A 27,226-nucleotide genomic window follows, 5' to 3' on the forward strand; every position below is an offset into this window, starting at 1 on the left:
GCAATCCAGTTGAACCCATTTTTTATTTGGATCATTGGAACACCAATCAGTCTGTGTAGTGTGATCGCCTGTTTATAAATTTGAATGTTAGGGACCCCAAGGCCTCCCCTATCTCTTGGTAGGTACAACGTTTTCCTAGCCACTCTGGGTCTAATCCCTCCCCAGATATACTGTTCTAACATACCTTGTAGCTTTTGTAAATAGTTCCCTGGTAGTGGGACTGGTGTGGTTTGAAGTAGGTATAGTAATCTAGGGATCACATTCATTTTCACAACATTGATCCGGCCTATCCATGAAATTGACTTATTCCTCCAGCTGGACAGATCCGCTACCAATGTGTGTTCCAGAGTTTTGTAATTTTCTTGGAAGACAATCTGAGGGTCCGGGGATATATATATTCCCAAATACCTCATCTTATCCTTTTGTTGCTGTAAGGGGCAGCCTAGCAACACCCTGTCCAGCTCCTCTGCACCATATGTAATATTCAGTATCTCTGATTTTGTTATATTAAGGTGAAAGTTAGAAAATTGCCCGTATTCTTCAAGGACAGTTAGAGCTCTTGGGAGGGAGGTGCCAGCGCCGGTCAATGTCAATAAGACATCATCCGCATAAAGCGCCAGTTTGTGTTCGCATGATCTGGTAGTTATTCCAAGGATCCGTTTTTCCTCCCTGATCCTCTGTGCCAGTACTTCTATTGACATAGCAAAGAGGAGCGGTGAGAGGGGGCATCCTTGTCTAGTGCTGTTCCTAATAGAAAATCTATTGGAGAGTAGACCATTTACTTTCACCTTTGCAGTTAGATTTCGGTACAGTGCAAATATTTGGTCTATGAAGGTTTTGCTAAATTTCATTTTGGTTAAAACTGCCCTTAGGAATGGCCAATGTACACGATTGAACGCCTTTTCGGCATCCGTCGAGACTAATATTAGGGGTATGTGCTGCTGCTGAGTTACCAGCTGCAGCAATTTTTGCGTGTTATCTCTTGCTTCCCTTCCCGGAAAAAATCCCACTTGATCCGGGTGGATCAAAACAAGGAGGTATTTGTTTATCTATTGGCCAGGATCTTGGCATATATTTTGATGTCTACGTTTAGTAGTGAGATTGGGCTAAAGTTCTCCAGCCTGTCTGGGCTTTTCCCCTGTTTAGGTAGCACAGTTATGTTTGCCTCTAGCATCTGATCTGGGAATCCTCCTTCTTGTAGTAGGGAATTAAATAGGGTTGTTAAGGGCACTAGCAAGTGATGGCTAAACATTTTGTAATATTTAATTCCTAACCCGTCTGGGCCCGGGCTTTTGCCATTTGGCATGTCTTTAATGGCAGTTTTGACCTCTTCAGTCGTGATTGGCCTGTCTAGTGACTCAGTATCCACTGAGGAAAGTGTATGTAGCTGTACACCGTCCAGGAATTTGTCTATGTCTATTTGTGAGCTAATGTTATGGATATTATAGAGTTTTTCGTAATACTGTTGGAATGTCTCTGCTATTATCTCGCTGTCTTTCTGTGCCTGCCCTGATGCGTCCGTCAATGTGTAAATATGTGTGTTGAGCTGCTTACGCTTTAGTGCTTTGGCGAGGGAGTATCCTATCTTATCATTTAAGTCAAAGTACTTTTGTTGTAAGATTGATGCTTTTCGTTGGTATTCTTTAACCAGGTGGTTGTTCAAGTCAGTTTTAACTTTAGTTAGTGAGGCTAGGATAGTAGTAGAGGTGTTTTTTTTTTTATCAATTCCGATTCCCAGTATCTGATCTGGGATTGGGTGGAGTTTACAAACTGTCTATTATGTTTAGTATCCCTTGCCTTAAGTTTTATGAACTCCCCCTCGCCACACACTTGTGGGCTTCCCACGTAGTAGAGGTAGGTAAAGCTTCTAGAGGGTTGTCTGCAAAGTAATGCCCCAGGGTAGTGTCAATGTTCAGCTTAGTCAGGGGGTTGTCTAAGGCTTGTTCATCAAGCCTCCAAATGTAGGGACGAGCTGGTATGACAGGCCAGGTTATTAGGCATTGGACTGGGGCATGGTCAGACCACGTAATTGGTAGTATTTTAGCACTATTTACAAAGGATAACCCTAGTTGGTCTGTAATGAAATAGTCTATCCTGGTGTATAGGTGATGTGGATGTGAGTAAAATAGGTAATCTCGTGTTTTGGGATTCACCAATTTCCACACGTCATGTAGCTTTAACGAATAAAGTTGTGAGTTTATGGCTTTGATTACCCTTTGTGGTGTACTTGTCTTTCCTATTGAAGTGTCCTTGGTAGGGTCTAATGGCAGATTGAAGTCCCCTGCCAAATATAGTATGCCTCTTGTGTGTTCTAATAATAATTGAGTCAACTGTTTAAACACTATTTGTTGCCCCTGATTCGGCAGGTACACATGCTAAGGTGACATATGAGTTATATAGAAACCCCACTACCAGGATGTATGAACCGTGAGGGTCCCTTATCACTTGTGTTGGCTGAAAGGGAATTGAATTTTTGATAAAGATTCCTACCCCGCCTTTGTTGGAATTGCCTGATGCTAGATAGCAAGTTCTGTACTTATAGCTGATGCACCTAGGTTCTCTCCCCTTTTTAAGATGTGTCTCCTGCACATAAATAATATCCCTGCCGTCCCTGGACAGTTGAGTGAATGCAATAAACCTCTTCCCCGGGCTATTAAGCCCCTTTGCATTTATTGTAATCAGTTTTAGGGGATGAGGTTGCATGTTCCCTGTGTCGAAACGGTCTCTGTGGAACGTAAGTAAGGTGCGTGTCAGGTATGCCCTTCCTATTTGGTTATGTAGACAGTTTGGGTGATATATCCCTCTCGAGTATCTATCGTTTCTAACGTCTCCTATGTGGCAATATAGTGGCTATTCTATAAGTCTTTTCGTATGCGTGAGCAGGTGGAAAAAAAAAAAAAGTAAGAGATGAACAATAAAGAGATATCACTTAGCAGTACAAGTTAATGTGCTGTTTGAGAAAAATGAGCTATGTTATAAACAATGTGCTAATAACAGTGGAATAATGAAACAATAACAGTAATCAAAGATATATGTAGGGGGCAGAGCCGGCCACGGACCAGCATGGCCGCAAAAATTTAGTGCTCCGAGTAGCCGACTCCTGCCGCATTATTTAACGGCTCTCCAGGAGCAGAATTACACCCCTAAAGCTGGGTAGGCGAAGGAGGAACAGCAAGGGACCATAATCCTGTCATAAGAGAGACCGACACTTAACCGGAGGCAAACATATCAGCCCTGCATTACTAACACCCGGACCCAGTGACGTCTCGTCAATGGCGCGAATCGCCATTACCGCCGGAGCTGCACAGTAAAGAGGGGAGAAGAAAGGTGCGGGTCCGACCTCACCCGAAACTGAATAACAGATTGTGTAACATCACGGTTCCTGTGGAGAGGGGTGATCGTTCTGACAGTCCTCTCTAACACACTGCTTTATGAGGTACGGTGAAGGGAGGGGGGAGGCCCACCACTATAAGCTGGCAGATTGACCAGAAGTTATGGCACCGGACACAAAGGAGATATAAACAGAGTTAGAGGCGAGACCTTTTATTGCAAGTTACTGCTCTGCTCATGGTATACACTTGGGAATATCAGGTGCCTAAGCTGCGGGCTGCACTACAGAGACTATCACTTTAATATAACATAGTTTAAAACAGAACGCTGCAGCTACGCAGGAGGGAGTAAAGCTATCAGCAGGACAAATGACACTCCCAACAATTAAACATTAAAGAGTGATGTGCTTGATATCTGAGTAAAGGCTGCCCTGGGAATAACCATAGCTGCATATCATTTCCTTGCCCACAGTTTCATCTGGGAATATTGAGAAACTACGCAGTGTGCTGCAACACAGAGACTATTACATATACATAACCCAGACAAGCTAGCAGTCAATGGTAGTCACACTACACCCTGTTAGAATAGAGAGACACCTACAGCAATCAAGCTTCAACGAGAGAAATAAGGTGTATGCAAACACTATAATAACAGCCTCAGGGAGTACTTTATTTATGATACGAACTCTTATGATCAGAGAGGTGTAATTCGTCTAAACAGCTGCCTTTAATAAAGCAATATATCACTGGTTACTGTACCATTCTGAGCATCCACACAAAATGGCGTCCAGAAGACAGCAAAGAACGGATAAGCCTCAAAAGCCAGCGAGCCTAGCGGGCTCCAAGATGAACTCTTTCTTTAAAACGGTAGTCACACCTAGTGTGGCTTCACCGGCCTCTCCCGTCTCTGAAACGGAGGAGGGTAGTGTAGATGACATCTCCCCTGAAGAGGACTCCCCCCTCACTAGAGCAGATCTAAGTATGTTACCCTCTAAGGAGGACTTTACAACCTTTATGCAACAGGTCAGCCAAATAATACGGGATGGCCTAGCCGAAGTGAAAAAAAGACATAATCGAATTGGGGAATAGAGTGGTACAGCTTGAGGAATATGCTGAAGAAGTGTCGGAATCCACAAACCTTACAACAATGCAGCTTCAACACCAAGCCACAGAGATCACACAGCTGCAAAACCAGATTGAAGATCTGGACAACAGGGGCCGCAGACAAAACTTAAGAATAAGGGGAATCCCAGAAACCATCCTGCCCGCAGCACTACCACAATACTTGCAAAACTTGTTTTGTTCTCTGCTTGACACAGATCCAGACAAGGAAATATTACTAGACAGAGCCCACAGGGCGCTGAGGCCGAAACCACAGCCTTCGGCACCACCTAGAGATGTTATTTTAAAATGCCATTAATTTCAAGACAAGGAGAACATTCTGGCAGCAGCAAGAAAAAAGTCACCTGTCTGCCACTTGGACACCGCTCTTCAAATATATGCGGATTTAAGCCCCCTCACCCTATCGAAGCGCCGAGAGGTGGGATTTCTAACAACACATCTGAGAGGGTTGGGGATACCATATCGGTGGGGATTTCCCTTCTCTCTGAGAGCATTGAAGGACAATAAGGAAGCCATTTACAGAGATCTGGAAGATTTAGACTCCTTCTGTACGAAATTAAACATCGCACAACCAAAAATACCTGAGGAAGGTAACAAAGGGCAGGTAGAAGATCCAGCACAACGCCCACCACCGAAAGCACAGAGGCAGAAATGGACATTGGTCCAACCGAAAAATAAGTCGACGACGACTAAGCATGTTCATAAAGACCCCAAAGGCACAGTTATACCCTGAAGATATAAACAATAACACTTATAGGTTTTACCCTCTGATATAACAGGCCCAATATGGCCATGGACTGGGACAATAGGACACAGAATATGCGTGTTCTATGAAACAGAAATAGTATCAAGCCACTTAATATATATAAATGTTTCATAATTGTCTCCCTCTTTCCCCCTCCCCCATTTTTTTTTTTCCCTCAAGTGCACAGTCAAAGTACCCAGACATAAGTAAATAAACTCTGGACTCACTTACAATCCATATTCTAAGGCAGGAGCGGCAGCAGCATTGAGACTGCTGTTCCCTCCCATTTGTATTTGTATTAGTATGAGACTTTTTATTGTCTATTGTATTATTAAGTTTACTGTTAAAAAGTTATTAGGTATTAATGTGTTCCTTTTGTTCCTTTTACAGAAACATTACTATAGAAACAATGGTTATCTCCCGCAACCACCCGGGTTTCTTCCTGGTCCTCCGGGCCGGGGGGAGAGCCAGACACCTCCAAGGGACGGCAACGTTTTGCTAGGTAAGACTACACACTCACTCTTAGTTAGGCACAATGCATAGAAAAATCTGCATAATATCACAGAACACTAAAGGACTTAACTCCCCCCCAAAAAGGTCCATAGCGCTAAATTGGTTTGCGAAACAGGAAAGCTCAGTCATATTTATACAGGAAACCCATTTTGCAAAAAACTCAGAACCCAAATTCTCTTCACGAAAGTTTCCCACAGGGTACTTTAACTCCAACGAGAAGAAAAAAAACGGGGTGGGTATCTTGATTCATCGCAATACACCATTCCAGCTGATAAACAAATTGGGAGATAAGGAAGGCAGAATACTCATGGTGATTGGTCTAATACATAACAGACCTGTGACATTAGTTAACATATATGCACCAAACACTAATAGAACACCTTTTTTTAGAAAACTACTTTCATTAGTCCTGGAAAACAAGAAGGGCATACTGATTTTGGGGGGAGACCTCAATGTGACTATGGACCCTCTGTTAGATACGACATCCCATAACACAAGCACAGCTCACAGACCCCCAGACTCAGTGTATCGTAGTTTACGACAGCTGGGGTTAATAGACGTTTGGAGGATACAACACCCTCAACAGCTGAACTATACATTTTACTCCCCTCCTTGGGCTTCCTACTCACGACTGGACTATCTTTACATAGATCAATCAAAACTATCCCTCGTAGACGACACCGACATCCAACCAAGCACGTGGGCTGACCATTCAGCAGTCTCTCTCTCTCTAAATTGGCCAGAAACTCCGGTTAGCCCTTACATTTGGAGACTAGATGATTACCTTCTATGCCACCCCCCAACATGCCAATCCCTAACCACATCTATTACTGAATACTTTCAGTTTAACACTAGCACAGAGGTATCGCCACTCAACATATGGGAGGCACATAAAGCGGTGATACGTGGGGAGTGTATAAAACATAGAGCTTACATTACAAAAACGCACAATATGGCAAAGAACTCTCTACTCACCAGGTTACGGGACTTAGAAATAGAACACAAACAACGACCAACAGACTTAAATCTTCTATCTTCAATAACTAACATTAGAACGGACCTTAACAGAATACTCATGAAGGAGACCCAGAGGATGGCACTAAAGCTTAAGAAAACATTCTTTGTTGAGGGAAATAGAACAGGCTCAATGTTAGCTAAGGCTTTGAGGACCAAGACTGGCCAAACACATGTATACAAAATTAAAAAACAGGACGGCACAGAAACTTATGACAGCAAGGATATAGCGGAATGTTTTAAGGACTTTTACGCTAGACTATATAATCTAGAACAACTAGAAACCCAGAAACACATTGAGGGAATGGAACAATACATTAAGGCTGCTGGCCTTAACCCCTTAACAGAAACCCAAAAAAAAGACTTAGACACGCCAATAACCCTAAAAGAGGTCCTGACGGTCATCTCTCATCTCCCGGGGGGGGAAGAGTCCGGGCCCAGACGGTTTCACCAACACCTATTATAAAACTTTTAAACATCTCTTGGCCCCTCACCTCCTGACACTGTTCCAAGCTATAGACAGTGACCGAAAATTCTCACCAGACATGCTATTGGCACACATAGCAGTTATAGTAAAACCAGACAAACCACAGGAATTACCGGGTAGCTATAGGCCCATTTCTTTACTCAATTCGGACATAAAGATATTCAGTAAAATTTTAGCAAACCGCATAAACACGGTATTGAACGACATAATACATACTGATCAGGTAGGCTTCAGACCCCGTCGTGAAGCGAGAGACAATACAATACGGGCATTACTACTATCTTCATACGCAAAGGTACATGACATACCGGCGGTGATAATGACGATGGATGCAGAAAAAGCATTCGATAGGACAAATTGGCTTTTTCTCAAAAAAACATTAGAGATATTTGGTTTCTGACCTAAAATGACTGATAGAGTGAGTAGTCTCTATACATGCCCTGGTGCCAAAGTCAGAGTAAATAATATCCTTTCAGACCCATTCCCCATTCGAAATGGCACTCGGCAAGGATGTCCCCTTTCGCCTATCCTGTTTATACTAACAATGGAAGTATTTGCAGCTCACATACGCACAAAGAAATACAAGGCATCACAATAGGACCCAACGAATTTAAAATAGCAATGTATGCGGACGATGTCCTTTTTTCAATAGCTTCCCCCAATATCACTATACCAGTGATACTCAGTGAGATTGATAGGTTTGGTGCATACTCACACTTTTTAATAAACCAAACCAAGTCAGAAGTTTTAAACATCTCACTTAGCCCATCCACATTTCGTAAACTTTGACAAATTTGCCCTCTACGTTTGCAGTCAGAATCTGTCAAATACTTGGGTATCCATCTCTCCCCCAACCCCTCCACTCTTTTTAAGAAAAACTACGAGACCCTACTTAACACCATAACAGAAGACCTTAACACTTGGGCAACCAAAACGCGGGTACAAAGACAGATAAACAATTATGTCTGGGGAAACACACTCTATATAGATCCACAATCACAGGGGGAGTGGGACTGCCCAAAATAGAGGAATACTATCACGCAGTAACGCTCCAGAAGGTACTAGACTGGCACGGATCAGTGACACACAAAGCGTGGGTGTCAATTGACTCCCAAATATTGCAGGTCCCTTTCGTGAGAGCATTATGTTGGGTCCCCCCAGACATAAGACCAAAACAGTGAGGGCACCTCGACTTACACAAGCATTTTTTCAAAGAATGGGAGAGAATAAAAAACTTATACCCTCACATATCTTCCACCAGATAGCCACTGTTCCCAATAGCTCTTAATACAGAGATGGCGGAGGGCCTGGACAGGGGATTTAGGATTGACAGAGAGTGGGGAAATTAATGGACAGACTTAGATTAAAGAATATAGCAGATGGTCGGTACGCACAATGGCTCAAATATGCACAGCTTCAGCACTTCCTACAGACAACCCCCCACAGGCAGGAGTTCACTCGCCCTTTGACCCCTTTTGAAAGACTGTGGCCTAGATTTGGAGTTCGGCGGTAAAAGGGCTGTTAACGCTCCGCGGGCTTTTTTCTGGCCGCACCATAAAATTAACTCTGGTATCGAGAGTTCAAACAAATGCTGCGTTAGGCTCCAAAAAAGGAGCGTAGAGAATTTTTACCGCAAATGCAACTCTCGATACCAGAGTTGCTTACGGACGCGGCCGGCCTCAAAAACGTGCTCGTGCACGATTCTCCCATAGGAAACAATGGGACTGTTTGAGCTGAAAAAAAACCTAACACCTGCAAAAAAGCAGCGTTCAGCTCCTAACGCAGCCCCATTGTTTCCTATGGGGAAACACTTCCTACGTCTGCACCTAACACCCTAACATGTACCCCGAGTCTAAACACCCCTACCCTTACACTTATTAACCCCTAATCTGCCGCCCCCGCTATCGCTGACCCCTGCATATTTTTTTTAACCCCTAATCTGCCGCTCCGTAAACCGCCGCAACATACGTTCTCCCTATGTACCCCTAATCTGCTACCCCTAACACCGCCGACCCCTATATTATATTTATTAACCCCTAACCTGCCCCCCACAACGTCGCCGACACCTGCCTACACTTATTAACCCCTAATCTGCCGAGCGGACCTGAGCGCTACTATAATAAAGTTATTAACCCCTAATCCGCCTCACTAACCCTATCATAAATAGTATTAACCCCTAATCTGCCCTCCCTAACATCGCCGACACCTACCTTCAATTATTAACCCCTAATCTTCCGATCGGAGCTCACCGCTATTCTAATAAATGGATTAACCCCTAAAGCTAAGTCTAACCCTAACACTAACACCCCCCTAAGTTAAATATAATATTTATCTAACGAAATAAATTAGCTCTTATTAAATAACTTATTCCTATTTAAAGCTAAATACTTACCTGTAAAATAAATCCTAATATAGCTACAATATAAATTATAATTATATTATAGCTATTTTAGGATTAATATTTATTTTACAGGCAACTTTGTAATTATTTTAACCAGGTACAATAGCTATTAAATAGTTAAGAACTATTTAATAGTTACCTAGTTAAAATAATAACAAATTTACCTGTAAAATAAATCCTAACCTAAGTTATAATTAAACCTAACACTACCCTATCAATAAAATAATTAAATAAACTACCTACAATTACCTACAATTAACCTAACACTACACTATCAATAAATTAATTAAACACAATTCCTACAAATAAATACAATTAAATAAACTAGCTAAAGTACAAAAAATAAAAAAGAACTAAGTTACAGAAAATAAAATTTTTTAAACTAATTACACCTACTCTAAGCCCCCTAATAAAATAACAAAGCCCCCCAAAATAAAAAATTCCCTACCCTATTCTAAATTAAAAAAGTTACAAGCTCTTTTACCTTACCAGCCCTGAACAGGGCCCTTTGCGGGGCATGCCCCAAGAATTTCAGCTCTTTTGCCTGTAAAAAAAAACATACAATACCCCCCCCAACATTACAACCCACCACCCACATACCCCTAATCTAACCCAAACCCCCCTTAAATAAACCTAACACTAAGCCCCTGAAGATCTTCCTACCTTGTCTTCACCATCCAGGTATCACCGATCCGTCCTGGCTCCAAGATCTTCATCCAACCCAAGCGGGGGTTGGCGATCCATAATCCGGTCCAGAAGAGGCTCCAAAGTCTTCCTCCTATCCGGCAAGAAGAGGACATCCGGACCGGCAAACATCTTCTCCAAGCGGCATCTTCGATCTTCTTCCATCCGGAGCGAAGCGGCAGGATCCTGAAGATATCAAGCGCGGAACATCCATCCGGACCGACGACTGAACGACGAATGACTGTTCCTTTAAGGGACGTCATCCAAGATGGCGTCCCTCGAATTCCGATTGGCTGATAGGATTCTATCAGCCAATCGGAATTAAGGTAGGAATTTTCTGATTGGCTGATGGAATCAGCCAATCAGAATCAAGTTCAATCCGATTGGCTGATCCAATCAGCCAATCAGATTGAGCTCGCATTCTATTGGCTGTTCCGATCAGCCAATAGAATGCGAGCTCAATCTGATTGGCTGATTGGATCGGCCAATCGGATTGAACTAGATTCTGATTGGCTGATTCCATCAGCCAATCAGAAAATTCCTACCTTAATTCCGATTGGCTGATAGAATCCTATCAGCCAATCGGAATTCGAGGGACGCCATCTTGGATGACGTCCCTTAAAGGAACAGTCATTCGTCGTTCAGTCGTCGGTCCGGATGGATGTTCCGCGCTGGATGTCTTCAGGATCCTGCCGCTTCGCTCCGGATGGAAGAAGATCGAAGATGCCGCTTGGAGAAGATGTTTGCCGGTCCGGATGTCCTCTTCTTGCCGGATAGGAGGAAGACTTTGGAGCCTCTTCTGGACCGGATTATGGATCGCCAACCCCCGCTTGGGTTGGATGAAGATCTTGGAGCCAGGACGGATCGGTGATACCTGGATGGTGAAGACAAGGTAGGAAGATCTTCAGGGGCTTAGTGTTAGGTTTATTTAAGGGGGGTTTGGGTTAGATTAGGGGTATGTGGGTGGTGGGTTGTAATGTTGGGGGGGGGGGTATTGTATGTTTTTTTTTACAGGCAAAAGAGCTGAAATTCTTGGGGCATGCCCCGCAAAGGGCCCTGTTCAGGGCTGGTAAGGTAAAAGAGCTTGTAACTTTTTTAATTTAGAATAGGGTAGGGAATTTTTTATTTTGGGGGGCTTTGTTATTTTATTAGGGGGCTTAGAGTAGGTGTAATTAGTTTAAAATTGTTGTAATATTTTTCTTATGTTTGTAAATATTTTATTATTTTCTGTAACTTAGTTCTTTTTTATTTTTTGTACTTTAGCTAGTTTATTTAATTGTATTTATTTGTAGGAATTGTGTTTAATTAATTTATTGATAGTGTAGTGTTAGGTTAATTGTAGGTAATTGTAGGTAGTTTATTTAATTATTTTATTGATAGGGTAGTGTTAGGTTTAATTATAACTTAGGTTAGGATTTATTTTACAGGTAAATTTGTTATTATTTTAACTAGGTAACTATTAAATAGTTCTTAACTATTTAATAGCTATTGTACCTGGTTAAAATAATTACAAAGTTGCCTGTAAAATAAATATTAATCCTAAAATAGCTATAATATAATTATAATTTATATTGTAGCTATATTAGGATTTATTTTACAGGTAAGTATTTAGCTTTAAATAGGAATAAGTTATTTAATAAGAGTTAATTTATTTCGTTAGATGTAAATTATATTTAACTTAGGGGGGTGTTAGTGTTAGGGTTAGACTTAGCTTTAGGGGTTAATACATTTATTAGAATAGCGGTGAGGTCCGCTCGGCAGATTAGGGGTTAATAATTGAAGGTAGCTGTCGGCGATGTTAGGGAGGGCAGATTAGGGGTTAATACTATTTATGATAGGGTTAGTGATGCGGATTAGGGGTTAATAACTTTATTATAGTAGCGCTCAGGTCCGCTCGGCAGATTAGGGGTTAATAAGTGTAGGCAGGTGTCGGCGACGTTGAGGGGGACAGATTAGGGGTTAATAAATATAATATAGGGGTCGGCGGTGTTAGGGGTAGCAGATTAGGGGTACATAGGGATAACGTAGGTGGCGGCGCTTTGCGGTCGGAAGATTAGGGGTTAATTATTTTAAGTAGCTGGCGGCGACGTTGTGGGGGGCAGGTTAGGGGTTAATAAATGTAATACAGGGGTCGGCGGGGTTAGGGGCAGCAGATTAGGGGTACATAAGTATAACGTAGGTGGCGGTCGGCAGATTAGGGGTTAAAAATTTTAATCGAGTGGCGGCGATGTGGGGGGAGCTCGGTTTAGGGGTACATAGGTAGTTTATGGGTGTTAGTGTACTTTAGGGTACAGTAGTTAAGAGCTTTATGAACCGGCGTTAGCCAGAAAGCTCTTAACTCCTGCTATTTTCAGGCGGCTGGAATCTTGTCGTTAGAGCTCTAACGCTCACTTCAGAAACGACTCTAAATACCAGCGTTAGAAAGATCCCATTGAAAAGATAGGCTACGCAAATGGCGTAGGGGGATCTGCGGTATGGAAAAGTCGCGGCTGAAAAGTGAGCGTTAGACCCTTTAATCACTGACTCCAAATACCAGCGGGCGGCCAAAACCAGCGTTAGGAGCCTCTAACGCTGGTTTTGACGGCTACCGCCGAACTCCAAATCTAGGCCTGTGTGACAGAGAAACAGCTACCCCGGGTTCACTGTCCCGTTCTCGCGGTCTCCTATTAGAATCCCAAAACAACACATTACCAAACTTTACAATCAGATGGGCACATGACCTTCATATGGACATTGATAGGGAAGCCTGGCACACCATATTCCAAAGAACAAAGAACAAAAAAATCATCGTCCTCCCCACAAATACTTGAAATGAATTATAAGCTTCTATCCCGCTGGTACCTGACCCAGACTAGACTGAACACCATATACCCTGACTCTTCACGTATGTGCTGGAGGGGATGTGGAGAACAGGGAAGCCTGCTACATATATGGTGGGGTTGCCCCATAATAGTAAGATTATGGAGGGAGGTGGAGGCAGACTTCCAGAGACTAGTAGGAGACGAGTTCAGACTAACAGCTAGAATAGCACTACTAAACGACACTACTCATATTACATGCAAGTTGAGATCCCTCTTAATACAAATAGGGCTGAATGGTGGCCGATCCGTAATTGCCAGGGCCTGGAAGACATCACTTCCCCCAACTAGATAGACGTGGCTAGAGAGAACAACTGAACTCATAGGTCTAGAGGAATATGGGTTCTTAAAGAGGGGCAGGCTCCCATTTTTCTTAGATGCCAAATTCCTGTGGGATGACATACATCCACCATTTCAACATACAGCACATTGATAAGACACACACAAGTAAAGAATTCACCAAGTGGAGGTCTGGCCTGGTTTTTCCCTCCCTCCCGGCCCGGGGATTGGGGACGACCCAGCGGTGATGCGCCGATAACAGGTAAAGATAGCATAGAGGGAGATAATAGATAAGATTGATGACTCTCATGACTTTGAGTAATGTAACAATGATGTGTAATATTTACTGCATATGGAACACTGAGTTAGTTAAGGTAGTAGTAGTTAAGTTGGTTAAGTGTTATTGTCTAAACAGTAGATTTGGATATAATGGTCTACTAAAGCGATGTACAACGACTGTTTGACACAGTATGTAAAATGAAAATATAATAAATAAAAAAAAAAAAAAATGATATATGTAGGGCAGTATCCCCGCCACCAGACCCCACATTAGAAATGCAAATATTTAAATCATATTATACAACCTGTAACCCTGTCTCACAAGCAAGCGTCTTCTTGAGACTGTATTGGCAAAGTGTCCAATGTTTGATGTAAGTCCTCTAGGTCCCTGGCTGCCTTCGCTGCGGCTGCATGCTTAATATTGTCTCTCTCAGCTGGGGCCGCCGCCAAGGATCTTGCTTTACCCTCAAAAGGGTTGCGTGGTGTGAAGCCATCTGTTGTTTGGGCCCCTGACCGTATATTGATCTGTAAAGCCTCGCAGAAGCGAGGCAAGTCCTCTTGATTCTTGTAGACTGCGGTGTTGTTGCCATTAGTTGCTATGATGCTGACTGGAAATCCCCAGCGGTATGGTATCTTCTTCTCTCTAAGTGAGGTGGTTATATGGCTCAGATCTCTCCTCTTTTGAAGTGTTTTAGGGCTCAGGTCCGTGAAAATCTGTATGCGGTTTCCAGGGTTTGTGAGATCTTGCTTTTGTTTTGAATGCTTTAAAATTTCCTCTTTGTCTTTGAAATGTAGTAACTTTAGAATTACATCCCTAGGAGGGGCTTTGGGTGGTGGCTTGGCTCTTAATGCCCTGTGTGCTCTCTCTATGATCACCTCTTGTGGGCTTTCATCCCCTTTTACTGTGCCAAACAGAGCTTGGAGGCACCCCTCCAGGGCCCCTTGTTGTATGGATTCCGGTATCCCACACACCCTGAGATTGTCCTCCTGCCCCTGATATCCAAATCTTCTACTTTTTCAAGCAGGTTGTATATGGTTTCTTCCTGGTCATAAACCAGACAGGACATGTGATGTATATCATTGCAGGTGGTATTATGGCTCTCTTCTAGGGTGGAGACCCTCTGTGTCACTCTTGTCAAATCCCTCTTCAGATCGCCATACCATCCTTTCACCTTAGAAAGCATTTCTTTGAGGTCATCCTTAGTGCATAAAGACTTTAAATCTTTTGTGAGGTGTGTGGCACCAGACGCTGCCGAGGTCACCAGCACTTCGCTGCACCTTTATGTAGTGTGTAGGATATTATATAGGTCTGGTATATAGTACCCCTCTGTGCCTTTGCAGGATAATATGTGGATCAGTCCTGTGTGCCAACCTCCTCTGTGACTTATCTGCTTGCTGAGGAGAGGGACATAAAACTGGCTTGCTGTTTAGATAACTGAGGCGAATCTTCCTGTGGCTTAGGGTTATCCTTCCTATTTATATCAGCCCCAATAGTATCTGTGCCCCCTTTTCTGCCGTATTATATCTGTCTGACACCTCTGCTGTAGTGCTATGGTGGCCTGCACCTTGATGTTCTAGTCGCTGTGGCCCTCTACGTGCTATTGCCCTGGATGCCTGTTATGCTGGGTCTGGGCTTGTTGCAGAGTTAACCGCTTATACTGAGGAGCTGTGTGCTGCCGTTTTACCTGCTAGCCTTCCTGTCACTTCAGCCGTGCTGCGATGTCCTCTAACGGCTGCTTTCACTTTAGAGCTGCCTGGGCCTGCACCGGAATCCAGCTTCCCTGTGGGTCACTGCTGTGTCGCACTTAGATAAGTGCTCAGTTGCGGCAGCCGATTGAGGAAAGTTTGACCTCCGTTTTTTGTCACTGGCTGTGGGGGAGTTTGTGCCTATGTGTGTGGTGGTGTTTCAGGGTTAGGTCTCCTGTAACTGTGGAGTCTGGTGTGCTGGTGTGCGTGGGCCTAGGAGCTGTTATTCTAGACGGCCATCTCCCTGCGCGGCCAAGCTCCGCCCCCCCAGGCAATTTTTATACGTCCTAAGTACGTTTTTTTAAAAGGTTTATATTGGATTTTTAGATCAGTATCTGTGCATATTCTTTTTATAGTCGTGTATATTGCATGCAGTTATAGGAAAATTGGTGTACACTGTCCCTTTAAAATAAAACTCACAGCTTCAGTTTCCAAGACAGCTCCATTACTTTCTATAGGCCCGATAAGCAAAGATTCTCTAGTCCGGAGAGAAATTATAATGCAAACTTAACAGGTGCTGAACTCACTTAATTCTACAAGAAAAAGGGTGGAACCTGGAAGTCCAAGAGAGATGCCTTCTATAGAAAGTAATGAAGCTCTTTGGAATACAGAATTTCACAGGGAAGAGAGAAGGTAACTGGAGAACACCTGGGGCTGATATAAACACTCAGTTTGCATAAAGTACAAATTAAACAAAAGCTTTCACTACATTTTAACTTGCTTTTGCCTATAGTTTAGTATGTATTACTTTGCTGTCAGCAAAAAACGCATTGTGAATTATGAGGACACTTCCCCTGCATACAGCTGGTGAGAAAAATCAATGAAACCTGCTTGTTTAAAATGCTTAAATTGACAGTATACACTCATTTTCATATAACTGCATGTAATAGACACTACTTTAAAGAATAAGATGCACATATACTGATATAAAAATCCAGTATAAAATGGTTTAAAAACGTACTTAGAAGCTTTCAGTTTAGCTCTGTTGAAAAGATAGCTGGAAAGCCCACTGCAAGTGGTAAATAAGACACTCCCCCCTCCCCCTTCTTTTGCATATGAAAAGACCCTTTACACAAACAGGAGCAAGCTGGAGAAGGTAGCTGACGGTATTCAAATAAAACTTTGGGGCTTGGTTAGGAGTCTGAAAATCAGAGCAATGTTATTTAAAAATAAGCAAAATTATACATTTTTAAAAAAACCAAAAACTTTATGTGCTTTATAAATAGATCATCTACAAAACATTTATGCAAAGAAAAAATGAGTGTATAATGGCCCTTTAAAGCTTTTCACAAGACTTGTAGAGAGCTTCAGACATACCATGTAAATTCTCCTGTTTAACCCTATACCTCCCAGTTTCTGAGCTGTGTTTTATTTTACATTAGAGGAAAAAAAAGTGCATCAAGCACCTCTGCTGATTTGGACCATTGGTTTTGAAGTTGCAACATGATAACCTAATTTTTGGATAAAGTTAGTTTTTGGTTACAAAAGATATTAAAACAAAGGCTTACACTAACTTCATAGTACATTTTTTTCTTGTTGGATAAGACAATAAAATTGTTAATCCTGATCTGATCAATCTGTCAATCTTAATAGATTGCAAAATATTAAGTTCCTTGAATTCTAAGAAAACTCCAAACTTTACTTTATTCAGTAAAAAATACTCAAGTGAACAATATGACATAACAGTAGGTTCAAAGAAAGGATTTTCTGTTTGTTTGTTTTCTAAAAGAAATGTGAGGGGTTAATTATATTGCTACACAATGATACTCAATCTAATATCTCAGTAATTCAATATTTTAAATTCATACAGGATGCAGTAGCCAGAGGTGATTGTCCATACAATACAATAATTAATTTTCATCAAGAGAGTGACTAAGGGGAGGGGGTAAGGGGACTTACTGTCTTTTTTGTTATTGTATATTCAAGCTCATTAAACAGTATAAACATTTTTTTATATAACTGCATGTAATAGACACTACTATAAGGATGAATATGCACAGGTACTGATCTAAAAATCCAGTATAAAATCTTTTAAAAACTTAACTTAGAAGATCCCAGTTTAGCACTGTTAATAAGGTTAGGCTGGGACACCCAGTGAAAGGGGCTGGGGAAAATGAACAGCAGACACTTCCCCCCTGCCCTGCATATAAATAGACAGATTATAGAAACAGGAACCGCAGGAATCTGTAGACATCAGTTTACATCTAAAACTTTGGGGCTTGGCTAGGAGTCTGAAAATCAGCACAATGTTAGTAACAAAAAATAAGCAAAACTATACATTTTTACAAAAACAACCCCAGGTGGGCTATATAAATCTTCTACAAAACATTTATGTACAAAGTCACCTTAATGTTATCTTTTTTTATTTTGAATTGAAGATCAATTAAAAAAAAAAAAAGGAGAAAACAAAAAGAGTAATGTAAAATGTACAGATAATTTCTTAAAGTAACACAAACTTTCAAAACATAATCAGAATTTGTAAGATCACTGCTGGATTGTAATCTAAATGTATTCAAATAGAAAGTACAAAGCTTAAAGGGACACTGAACCCAATTTTTTTATTTTGTGATTCAGATAGAGCATGCAATTTTAAGCAACTTTGTAATGTACTCCTATTATCAATTTTTCTTCGTTCTCTTGCTATTTTTATTTGAAAAAGAAGGTATCTAAGTTTTTTTTTGTTTCAGAACTCTGGATAGCACTTTTTTATTGCTGGATGAATTTATCCACCAATCAGCAAGAACAACCCAGGTTGTTCACCAAAAATGGTCCGGCATCTAAACATACATTCTTGCATTTCAAATAAAGATACCAAGAGAATGAAGAAAATGTAATAATAGGAGTAAATTAGAAAGTTGCTTAAAATTGCATGCTCTATCTGAATCACGAAAGAAAAAATTTGGGTTCAGTGTCCCTTTAAAAAGGACATGATGCCCAAATGTTGAAGCACTTGAAAGTGATGCAGCATAGCTGTAAAAAGCGGACTAGAAAATATCGCCTGAACATCTCAATGTAAAAAAGAAATATATTTTACCTCAAAATGTCCTAAGTATTCACACCCAATTGTAAAGGACTTTAAGCAGCAAATCAGTATGTCTGTCGCGGGAGCTGCAAGGGACACATATTAAGGGTAACCAATTTTACAGTACACTAACCCTTTAAATTCTATGGGTAGAAAGTTTAATTCTGAAATTTACATGTTTCTAAAAGTGAAAGTAAATTTTCATATACAGTACTGTAATAATGCCATGGATTCACATACTAACATTATATGTAGTCGCTAACTTATTTTTTTTAAATTAGTTATTATTTTCAAAATTTTAATCTTTTATCATTCATACCGTCTTTTAGGTTCCTCCGCCCCCTGCTCATTTCCTGATTTTTTTTTCATGCTACACGTAAGAACGGTCCCATCCGCTCTATACGTCATCATCCATGCTCGCTCTCGAGAATTAAAATTTCTTGCGCATGCGCAAAAATACGCTCTACGCTACGCAATTAGCTGGGTTTCCCTGTTGAGATCAATGCACATGCGTGTCTCATGAACTTGCTTCTATACAGGGAGTAAATTTAATGAGAGACGCATGCGCAATGGGTAGGGGCGTAAATTGAAGATTTTCAGACGCCACTGGGGGACCAATAAAATTAGGTATAGCGATATTTGTCATCACAAAAGACAATTTTTTTTGGAGACGGGTGGAGGAACGCGATATAGTGTTGCGGCTTGAAAGGTAAATAAATGTGATAAAAATAGAGCTTTTAAAAACTGATGAATTATACTCAACATATTTTAAGATGTATTCTTCGGTGCGGCATAGAGGTTGTGGATACTTTACTTTCACTTTAATGCTTTTTTTTTTCTAGCCACAAGGTATAGCTTTGTTCAGATGAAGTGCATGCGTGAAACATGTCAGATTGGCATGGAAACGTTACCTTGTCTTACTGAATTGTGCCTTGTTCGTCTTTTTGACTTATAACTTTGTTCAACCAAATACATCTGAGGATATTCCTGCAGGAAACACTCATTATTCTGACAGGAAAACATTTTTATATAAACAAAAAAAAAAAATCATTCACCCCTTCATGCTGTTAGGACATTCCATGCCGCCCTAACAGCGCTGGGCTTTAACAATGAAGGACGGCATGGAAGAACTACCATATAATGTGTTCTGCAGCCTCCCCCTTTTGATGAACTCAAGTTCGGACTGGGGGTGTGCCTAGCAACGTAGGCAGTCCCCCATGATCCAATCCCGGCCCTGAAATCACCTAATCACATTGACGATCGCGTGATTTCATTTTTGCAGAATGTATTTACATTGGAACTTTGTTCCGATGTTAATCTTTTAACGCTGTTACGACGTTCCATTCCGTCCTAACTGCGCCGGGCTTTAGCGCTGTTAGGACAGAATAGAACATCCTAACCGTTTGGCTGTCCTGAAGCCAACGGTGCTTCCAGGATGTGATTGCGGTCTGGAGGGCGTGCCTAGCGTCATAGATACGCCCCCTGACCCGATCCCATTATTGAAATCTTGTGATCACGTGCACGATTGTTGTTCCGATGTAGATTGTGTTTCTTTTCAAGAGATAGAAACGCATTACAACACTGGTTAGTTGCTTTACAAGGTATTACAAATACAGAACAGCTTCATGGCTGCTCAGATTACCTGTTTTCCCCTCACAGACAATATTGGCATGGGGCTTCCTATGTGATCACTGCTCCATAGTTTTTTCTAAAACAGGGTAAAACTATGCACACATGCTGTAGAACATTTTGTGCTATGAGAAATATGCCTATTGCTTAGATAATGCATATATGTGTGTATAAATGTAATATATGCAGGGAAAATTAGATAAAGATAATTCAGGGTTTCATGTCTGGGTTCAAGCTAAGTTTATCAAAATTGTAAATATATATCTATATATAGTTTTTTTATTATTTTTTTTAAACTGCAAACTACCTTTACCCAGAAAGTGCTAAATTGTCGTGTTGAATTTAATTTTCCTTAAAAAGATATCAAAAATGTTATGTATTACGCCTCAAATGAAAAGGTTGTTTTTAATTGCAAATGGTATCCTTCTCTAACATCTTCGACGTCATTGATAGCTAATATATGTTTGTTTTTTAGAGCAGACAGGTTTACCTATAAGTAAACACTAACTGCAAATATTGCAACGGGCTCCAACTGTACTCATACCTAGCTGGAGGTTTTAAATGTGTTGGGAGTTATGCGTAAACGTGCCACTTTCTCTGCCTACAGGGATGTACTTCCCTGCCCAGAACTTGGGAGTCACGTCCTATAGCACTGCGTCACCAACAAGACCTTACCGGTCCGACTTAAAATAGCTAAATAATAAAGCGAAGCCGTTGTTGTACAACACAAATATCACGTACAGACCACCATAACTGCGTGTACACCTGTATATAAATAACAGTACGACCCAGCTAGCCCTGCTATATGTGTTTGTGTGTTTAGTATAACTCCACCATCTTCCTCAACTAAGGTTCCGAGGTGATGTAAAGGTGCTTCTGATTCGCTAGTTGCCCGCGGCTCTATGTCTCGGCGCCTGTGATTGGCTGTGGAAAGCAAGGCTGTGACTGTGCGTCTCCCCCTCCTCTAGCTCTGTGACTGTGTCTCTGGCTGTGTCAATGGCTCCTCCTGCCGCGGACAGACGGGGCTTACGGGAGGGGATCATTTCGGGGCTCCAGTAAGAGCTCCAGACACCGGCCACAGGGAGGGAGTTGCTGGAAAAGACGACAAAGGAGTAAGGAGAGGACGGTAGTGTAGTTCTTGCTCTCTCACCTTCATCTCCTCAGAGCGCCGGACGCACCGCTTGGCACCGATATAGGCGGACCGACAGGGCGAGCCCAGCGCTCCGAGCAGGTCTGCGGCCCTCATCCGACAGTTAGCAAATGAACTCGGTCAGAGCAGCAAACAGGAGACCCAGGCGAGTGTCGAGGCCGCGCCCGGTGCAGCCGGAGAGAAACAACGCCGGGGAACGGGGTAAGCTGGGCTAAGGAGGGTCGGACCACTTAGGGGGGATGGGTCGCTTTGCCAGGCCACCCTACTCTGGGCCTACTCCTTTCTCATCCTCGGGGGGCGCTGCCAGGAAAGTGCGTGGCTTGTACCTAGGCTACGGCCTCAGGCCGCGCATTGTCTTCCAGGAAACCAGAGATCGCGGCCCAGCAACCAGCAAGAGGCCAGAGAATCGCCCTAGGTCGTCAGCACTGCATTGTAGCGCTTTACACTGTGTCAGCTGCTTGCGGCCACCACCAGCAGCAGTGCATTTTAGGAATAACCCAGGCCACATACTTACAAGATGTAGTAATAATAAAAAACCCGGTGAAATACTATTCCCTATGTTATCCCAAGGAGCTAATTATTTTACCTTTCTCTATGCACTTCATATTATTCATTGGCCAATAGAGAAAAACATATCAGCTGGTTGTGGCTACAAAGACCAGTGTAATTACCTTTAAATCATGCAGGTTGTAAATACGAAGCTCACCAGCTCTATCCATTGTATGAGACTAGAGATTGAGAGTATTCTACAATGTTTTATTATGTATTTTACACACGAAACAGGATATGTAGAGCACAAGAACATTTTTATGTTTGTATTACTATTTATTTTGGTAATTGGCTATATCTTTTACCAATTATACTACTTAAATGTTAGGTATATTCATCATGTGTTTTGACATAATGTATATAGACATTTTAATGTAAATACACAATTCAGGGGTAGGTGTAATCTTTTGTAGCTTTCATTTTTATTTTGCACATTTTTAAAACAAATATTTATCTGTCAAAGCAAACTAGTGACAGTATTTTGGTTTGTTCCTCTGTAACACATTTCCTATTCAGAGATAGTGACTATATACGTTTTAAGTTTCATATTGTCGTATCTGTATTATATATATATATATATATATTTATTTTTTTATTTAATACCAGGCTTTAAAAAAACCTATAAGCAAGGAAGGCATGACTCCTAATTTATTTGATTATTTGTATATATTCACCAATTAAAAGAAAATGTTCAGAGGATACAATAACATAAATATTGAGGGAACCACATTTTTTCTGTGACAATGAACTTTTTATCTAATTTTTGTTCTCTTGGTATCCTTAGTTGAAAAGGATACCTAGGTAGGCTCAGGAGCTGCTGATTGATGTCTTCATATATGCCACATATTGTTGGCTCATATATGTTCAGCTAACTCTCAGTAGTGTAATGCTGCTTCTCCAACAAATTATATAAACAGAATGAAGCAAAGTGGACAATAGATGTTAATTGAAAAGTTGTTTACTATTGTATGCTCTATCTGAATCATGAGAAAAAAAAAACGCTCTATGTCCCTTTAAGGCATCTACAGCTGAGTAGAGGAATCATGTCTTCTACGTTGAGAGCCAATAGGACAGGAATTAAAGAACATAATGAAGAAGTCTTTGGATAATTAGTTGCTGTCATTGTAGAACTCCCGAACAAGGGCTTTCTCAAAGGACATTGTACACTAGATTTTTCTTTGCATACATGTTTTGTAGATGATCTGTTTATATAGCCCATCTGGGAGTATTTTTGTAAAAATCTATAGCTTTGCTTATTTTTTATAGAATATTGTGACGAGTTTTAGATGTATACTGATGTCTACAGACTCCTGGTTCTGTAATGGGCCTTTTCGTATGGAGGGGGGGTGTCATCTTCCCTTCCTGCTTTAACAGCCCCTTTCAGTGGGTGTCCGAGCCTGAACTCATCAACCGGGCTAAACTGGGAGCTTCTAAGTATGTTTTTGAATTGTTTTATACTGCATTTATATATCAGTGTCTGTGCATATTCTTCTTTATAGTAGCGTCTATTTCATGCAGTTATATGAAAATTGGTGTATACTGTCCCTTAATACTGATTAGAGACATGAAACCCAGATCTTTTCTTTTGTGGTTCAGATAGAGCATGACATTTTTTAACTTCATTCCATTTTACTTTTATTATCAAATTTGCTTTGTTCACTTTGTATCTTTTGTTAAAGGCGCAGCAATGCACTACTGGTAGCTAGCTGAACACATCTGGTAAGCCAATGACAAGCCAATGACAAGTGTGTATATATACAGCTTTTCATCAAAGTATACCAATGGAACAACGTAATTGGATAATAGAAGTAAAATGGAAAAATTGTTTAACATTGTATGGTCCATCTGAAACATGAAAGAAAATTATGTGTTCTATGTCTCTATGGGTGTCTCAGGACTTGAGATCAGCGGTCTTGTCTACTTTAATCAGTTCATGCTCATGCGTCTGTTTGCTTCCCCAAAATGAAGAGTGATGCGCTACTTCCATGTGTAGAAGGCGTCACTCTTTGGCCCAGATTTATCAACGGGTGGGAGCGCCATCAGCTTGCAGGCTTACATAAGCAAACCTGTAGTCAAGATTTAAGAAGCGCTTTTTAGCCCACTTTGCCACCTATTATGTGGCATATGTCAATCTTCCCTGGACTTTTCCGACCGTGGGAGATTTTTGACTAACCTTGCTTGCACGTGAGCAGGGGACGGCATTGCGCTCTATCTGTAGTGCACAATGGTAAATGCGGGCAGCTACTGCTAGACGCAAAGCCTGGCGGATAGGGGCGAAGATGTACACCTCTGTCTGCCAACTTTGTTAAATCTGTTCCTTTGTGGTTTTGCTATATACAGACAAAAGAACTTTGCATGTATATCAGTGGAAGAGATTTTTCTGGAGGGACCAATGGCATGGGTGATAGAGCCTCTGGCTGTATTGCCCCTGTCATCGTTTAGACAACAACATTGAGCTGGAATAGGGGCAGGACTGGTAGAAGGAAAGTACATTTTAGATTTTAAAAAGGCAATGTATAAACATCCGTTCATTTCTGGACACACAAACTCTACCTACAAGACTGGAATAGATGCATTAGAAAAAAAACAAATAAATGTACTCCCTTGTCACAGACTGTAATGATACACTAAAATATTTTTGTTGTATTTTACATTTTTATTTATTTTTGCTGCTTTCTAAAAGGACTGTTACTGTTATACAGATAACGGTAACAATTGCTCATCAGGCATTTCCTATTAGTCTCAGTATTGACAAATCAGTTTTTCACAGGTAGAGGGCATTAGTTCATGTGTGTCAAATAGACGTTATGCTCACTCCGTGCAGTTATTTGAGTCAGTATTGATTGGCTAAAATACATCTGTCAAAAAATAGGGAAAAAAGAGTGCAGTCTGCAGAGGCTTAGATACAAGGTAATCATAAAGGTAAAGACTGTATTATATAACAGTGTTATGCAAAACTGGGGGAATGGGTAATAAAGGGATTATCTATCTTTTTAAACAATATTATTTTTGGATTTGACTGTCCCTTTTTTAAAGCTTGATTTACACACTAGTCTTCATAAAGTAAATTTGCTGTTCAGAAAAATAGCTAAATTACTTTTGAATAAAAATAACATGCAGCCCCACTCTGTTTATGCTGTTAATTCTTTTAAATTGTACTGCTTGAGCCATTCAATTCTGCAGGAGTGGGAATTTGCAAATTTCCACAGGGGTAGAAAGAGACTTAAAGGGATAGAAATGTCAACATTGTAATGTGCATTTCAATGTGAAATAGAAGCCTTTTTGCAATATACTTCCATTAGAAAAAACGCTTCTAGTAAACTTTTTTTTTTTTTGCTATGCAAACCCCACATCACCTCTGTCAGTGGTGGCTTGTATGGCACAAAAGCATTACATTCCATCTTCAGCTATCTGAGCTTGAATACTGGTGCACAGGTCCACATAGAATATGTGAGTATGCCGCAGACAAACAGTAATCATTTTTATTAGACACATTTTTGCTAATGGAAATATGTTGCAAAAATACTTCTATTTCAAACCAATGCATTTTTGCACATTTCAATTTGTGACCTTTCTGTTCCTGTGTATGAAACAGCACTTTTTAAACATCTTATTGTTTTGTTGTTGTTTTTTTTTTTTGCATTAACAAAAGGTTAAAGGGACAGTGTACACCTATTTTCATATAACTGCATTTTATAGACACTACTATAGAGAAGACTATGCACAGATATCGATCTACAAATCCAATATAAAACCTTTTAAAAACTTACATAGAAGCTCCTAGTTTAGCTTGATTAGATTAGGCTGGGGAAACAAGAATAGCAGACCCCCCCCCATTCCCTGCATATAAAAAGACATGACATAAACAGGAGCCTGTAAACGCACGTATACGTTTGACACTGTGGGGCTTGGTTAGAAGTCTGAAGACCATCACAATGTTGTTAAAATATAAACAGAACAATACATTGTTACAAAAACACCCCCAGATGGGTCATGGGCTATATAAATGGATCATTTACAAAACATTTATGCAAAGAAAAATCTAGTGTACAATGTCCATTTAAGTTAAAGCTGTATATTTCCAAACAGTCAATATATGTATAGTTGTGCAGTAATAGTCCGTGGAATAGAAGCACACTGGATGAAATGCAGAAATCCCACATCTCTATTTGTCAACGGTAACACAACAAACATGTATAAAACAGTGTTTTCTCGCAGTACAGGAACACCTGTCTTACAAAAAGAAGGGAAAAAAAAAACAAAAACCTGAGAGCACTCAAGCCCAATGTCTTTTTTTTTTTTTTTTTCTTTTTTAAATTAAATGGATCTTCCCCCGCCACTTTGTAAGACATATTGTACTGAAACATTGGCAGCAATCTTTGTTAAAGGGATATGAAGTGATTCGGACAGAACATACTATTTTTTTTTATTTATTTTTTTAAGTTTCCTTATGTATCATCAAATTTGCTTAGTTCCCATGGTATTCTTTGTTTGAGAGTTACCTAGGTAGCTTTACATGACAGGAAATGGTGCTCTTGCAAACCTGCTGGCATATAGTGCTCCAGACTGGTGTATGCTCCTTAGTTTACCTCCCTGATTTTCAATAAAACCTACCAAGAGAACGAAGAAAATTTGATATTAGAAAGTTGTTTAAAATTGTATCCTCTATCTGAATGATAAAAGAAAAAGTTTGGGATTTGTGACCCTTTTAAAAAGTTGAAATGACATAATTCATTGGGAAATAATATAGTATTACATCTTCGTGGGTGGTCCACACATGCAGACCTATGTGGCTATAGTGCCCTAGTTGCTCCTTTTTTTTTAAATATATATATTAGCACTTGAAGTATGCCTGTACAGCTTATCGTAGAAAGTGTACATCCTGTAGGCTAGGGGCGCTCAACCTTGGCACTCCAGTGGTTTTGGAACTACATTTCTCATAATGCTCAGACACTTTAAGCTGGCTGAGAATTATGGGAAATGTAGTTCCAAAATATCTGGAGTGCCAAGGTTGAGCACCACTGCTGTATGTAATAGGCAACCTTGCAGGCATTTGAGAGCCTTTTCATTGAAGAAAAATACTTTATTTAAAGGCCTCTCCCTATTAAACATATATGTTTAAAAAAAAAAAAAAGGGTTCTTTATCAGGCTTGTTAAGGGGTAGGAGAAATGATAAATGCTATGCAGAATGCAAACATGCTTTTTAAACTTGTCTCATTCACTTGTTCCTTTGATAGATTAGTCTAGCGTCCAATATGATTTTTAATTGCTTGTTACTTTTTCTATCTAGAAATGGTAACTCAGAACCTTTCATGTGTCTGGAAACAAAAAGCTCTCTTGGAACCTCTTAGCTGATGGACTATTTCAATCCCTTGTGCTTAAAGTAACAGTAAACATCTTGTAATTACATTTTACTGCA

The 27,226-nt window shown here is 40.7% G+C and overlaps 1 protein-coding gene across 1 annotated transcript in view; it reads left to right on the forward strand.

The window, feature by feature from the left end:
- Positions 1-21,065: 21,065 nt before the first annotated feature.
- The window catches only part of FBXO11 (F-box protein 11), a 379,957-nt gene continuing 373,796 nt past the window's right edge, over positions 21,066-27,226 (forward strand). Inside the window, exon 1 of the mRNA XM_053712228.1 lies at positions 21,066-21,459. Within this exon, the coding sequence (XP_053568203.1) occupies positions 21,369-21,459 (91 nt within the window). The 5' untranslated portion in view covers positions 21,066-21,368. The remainder of the gene's footprint in view (positions 21,460-27,226) is intronic.

Source organism: Bombina bombina, chromosome 4, assembly GCF_027579735.1.
Source record: "Bombina bombina isolate aBomBom1 chromosome 4, aBomBom1.pri, whole genome shotgun sequence".
In the NCBI taxonomy this organism is placed as follows: Eukaryota; Metazoa; Chordata; class Amphibia; order Anura; family Bombinatoridae; genus Bombina; species Bombina bombina.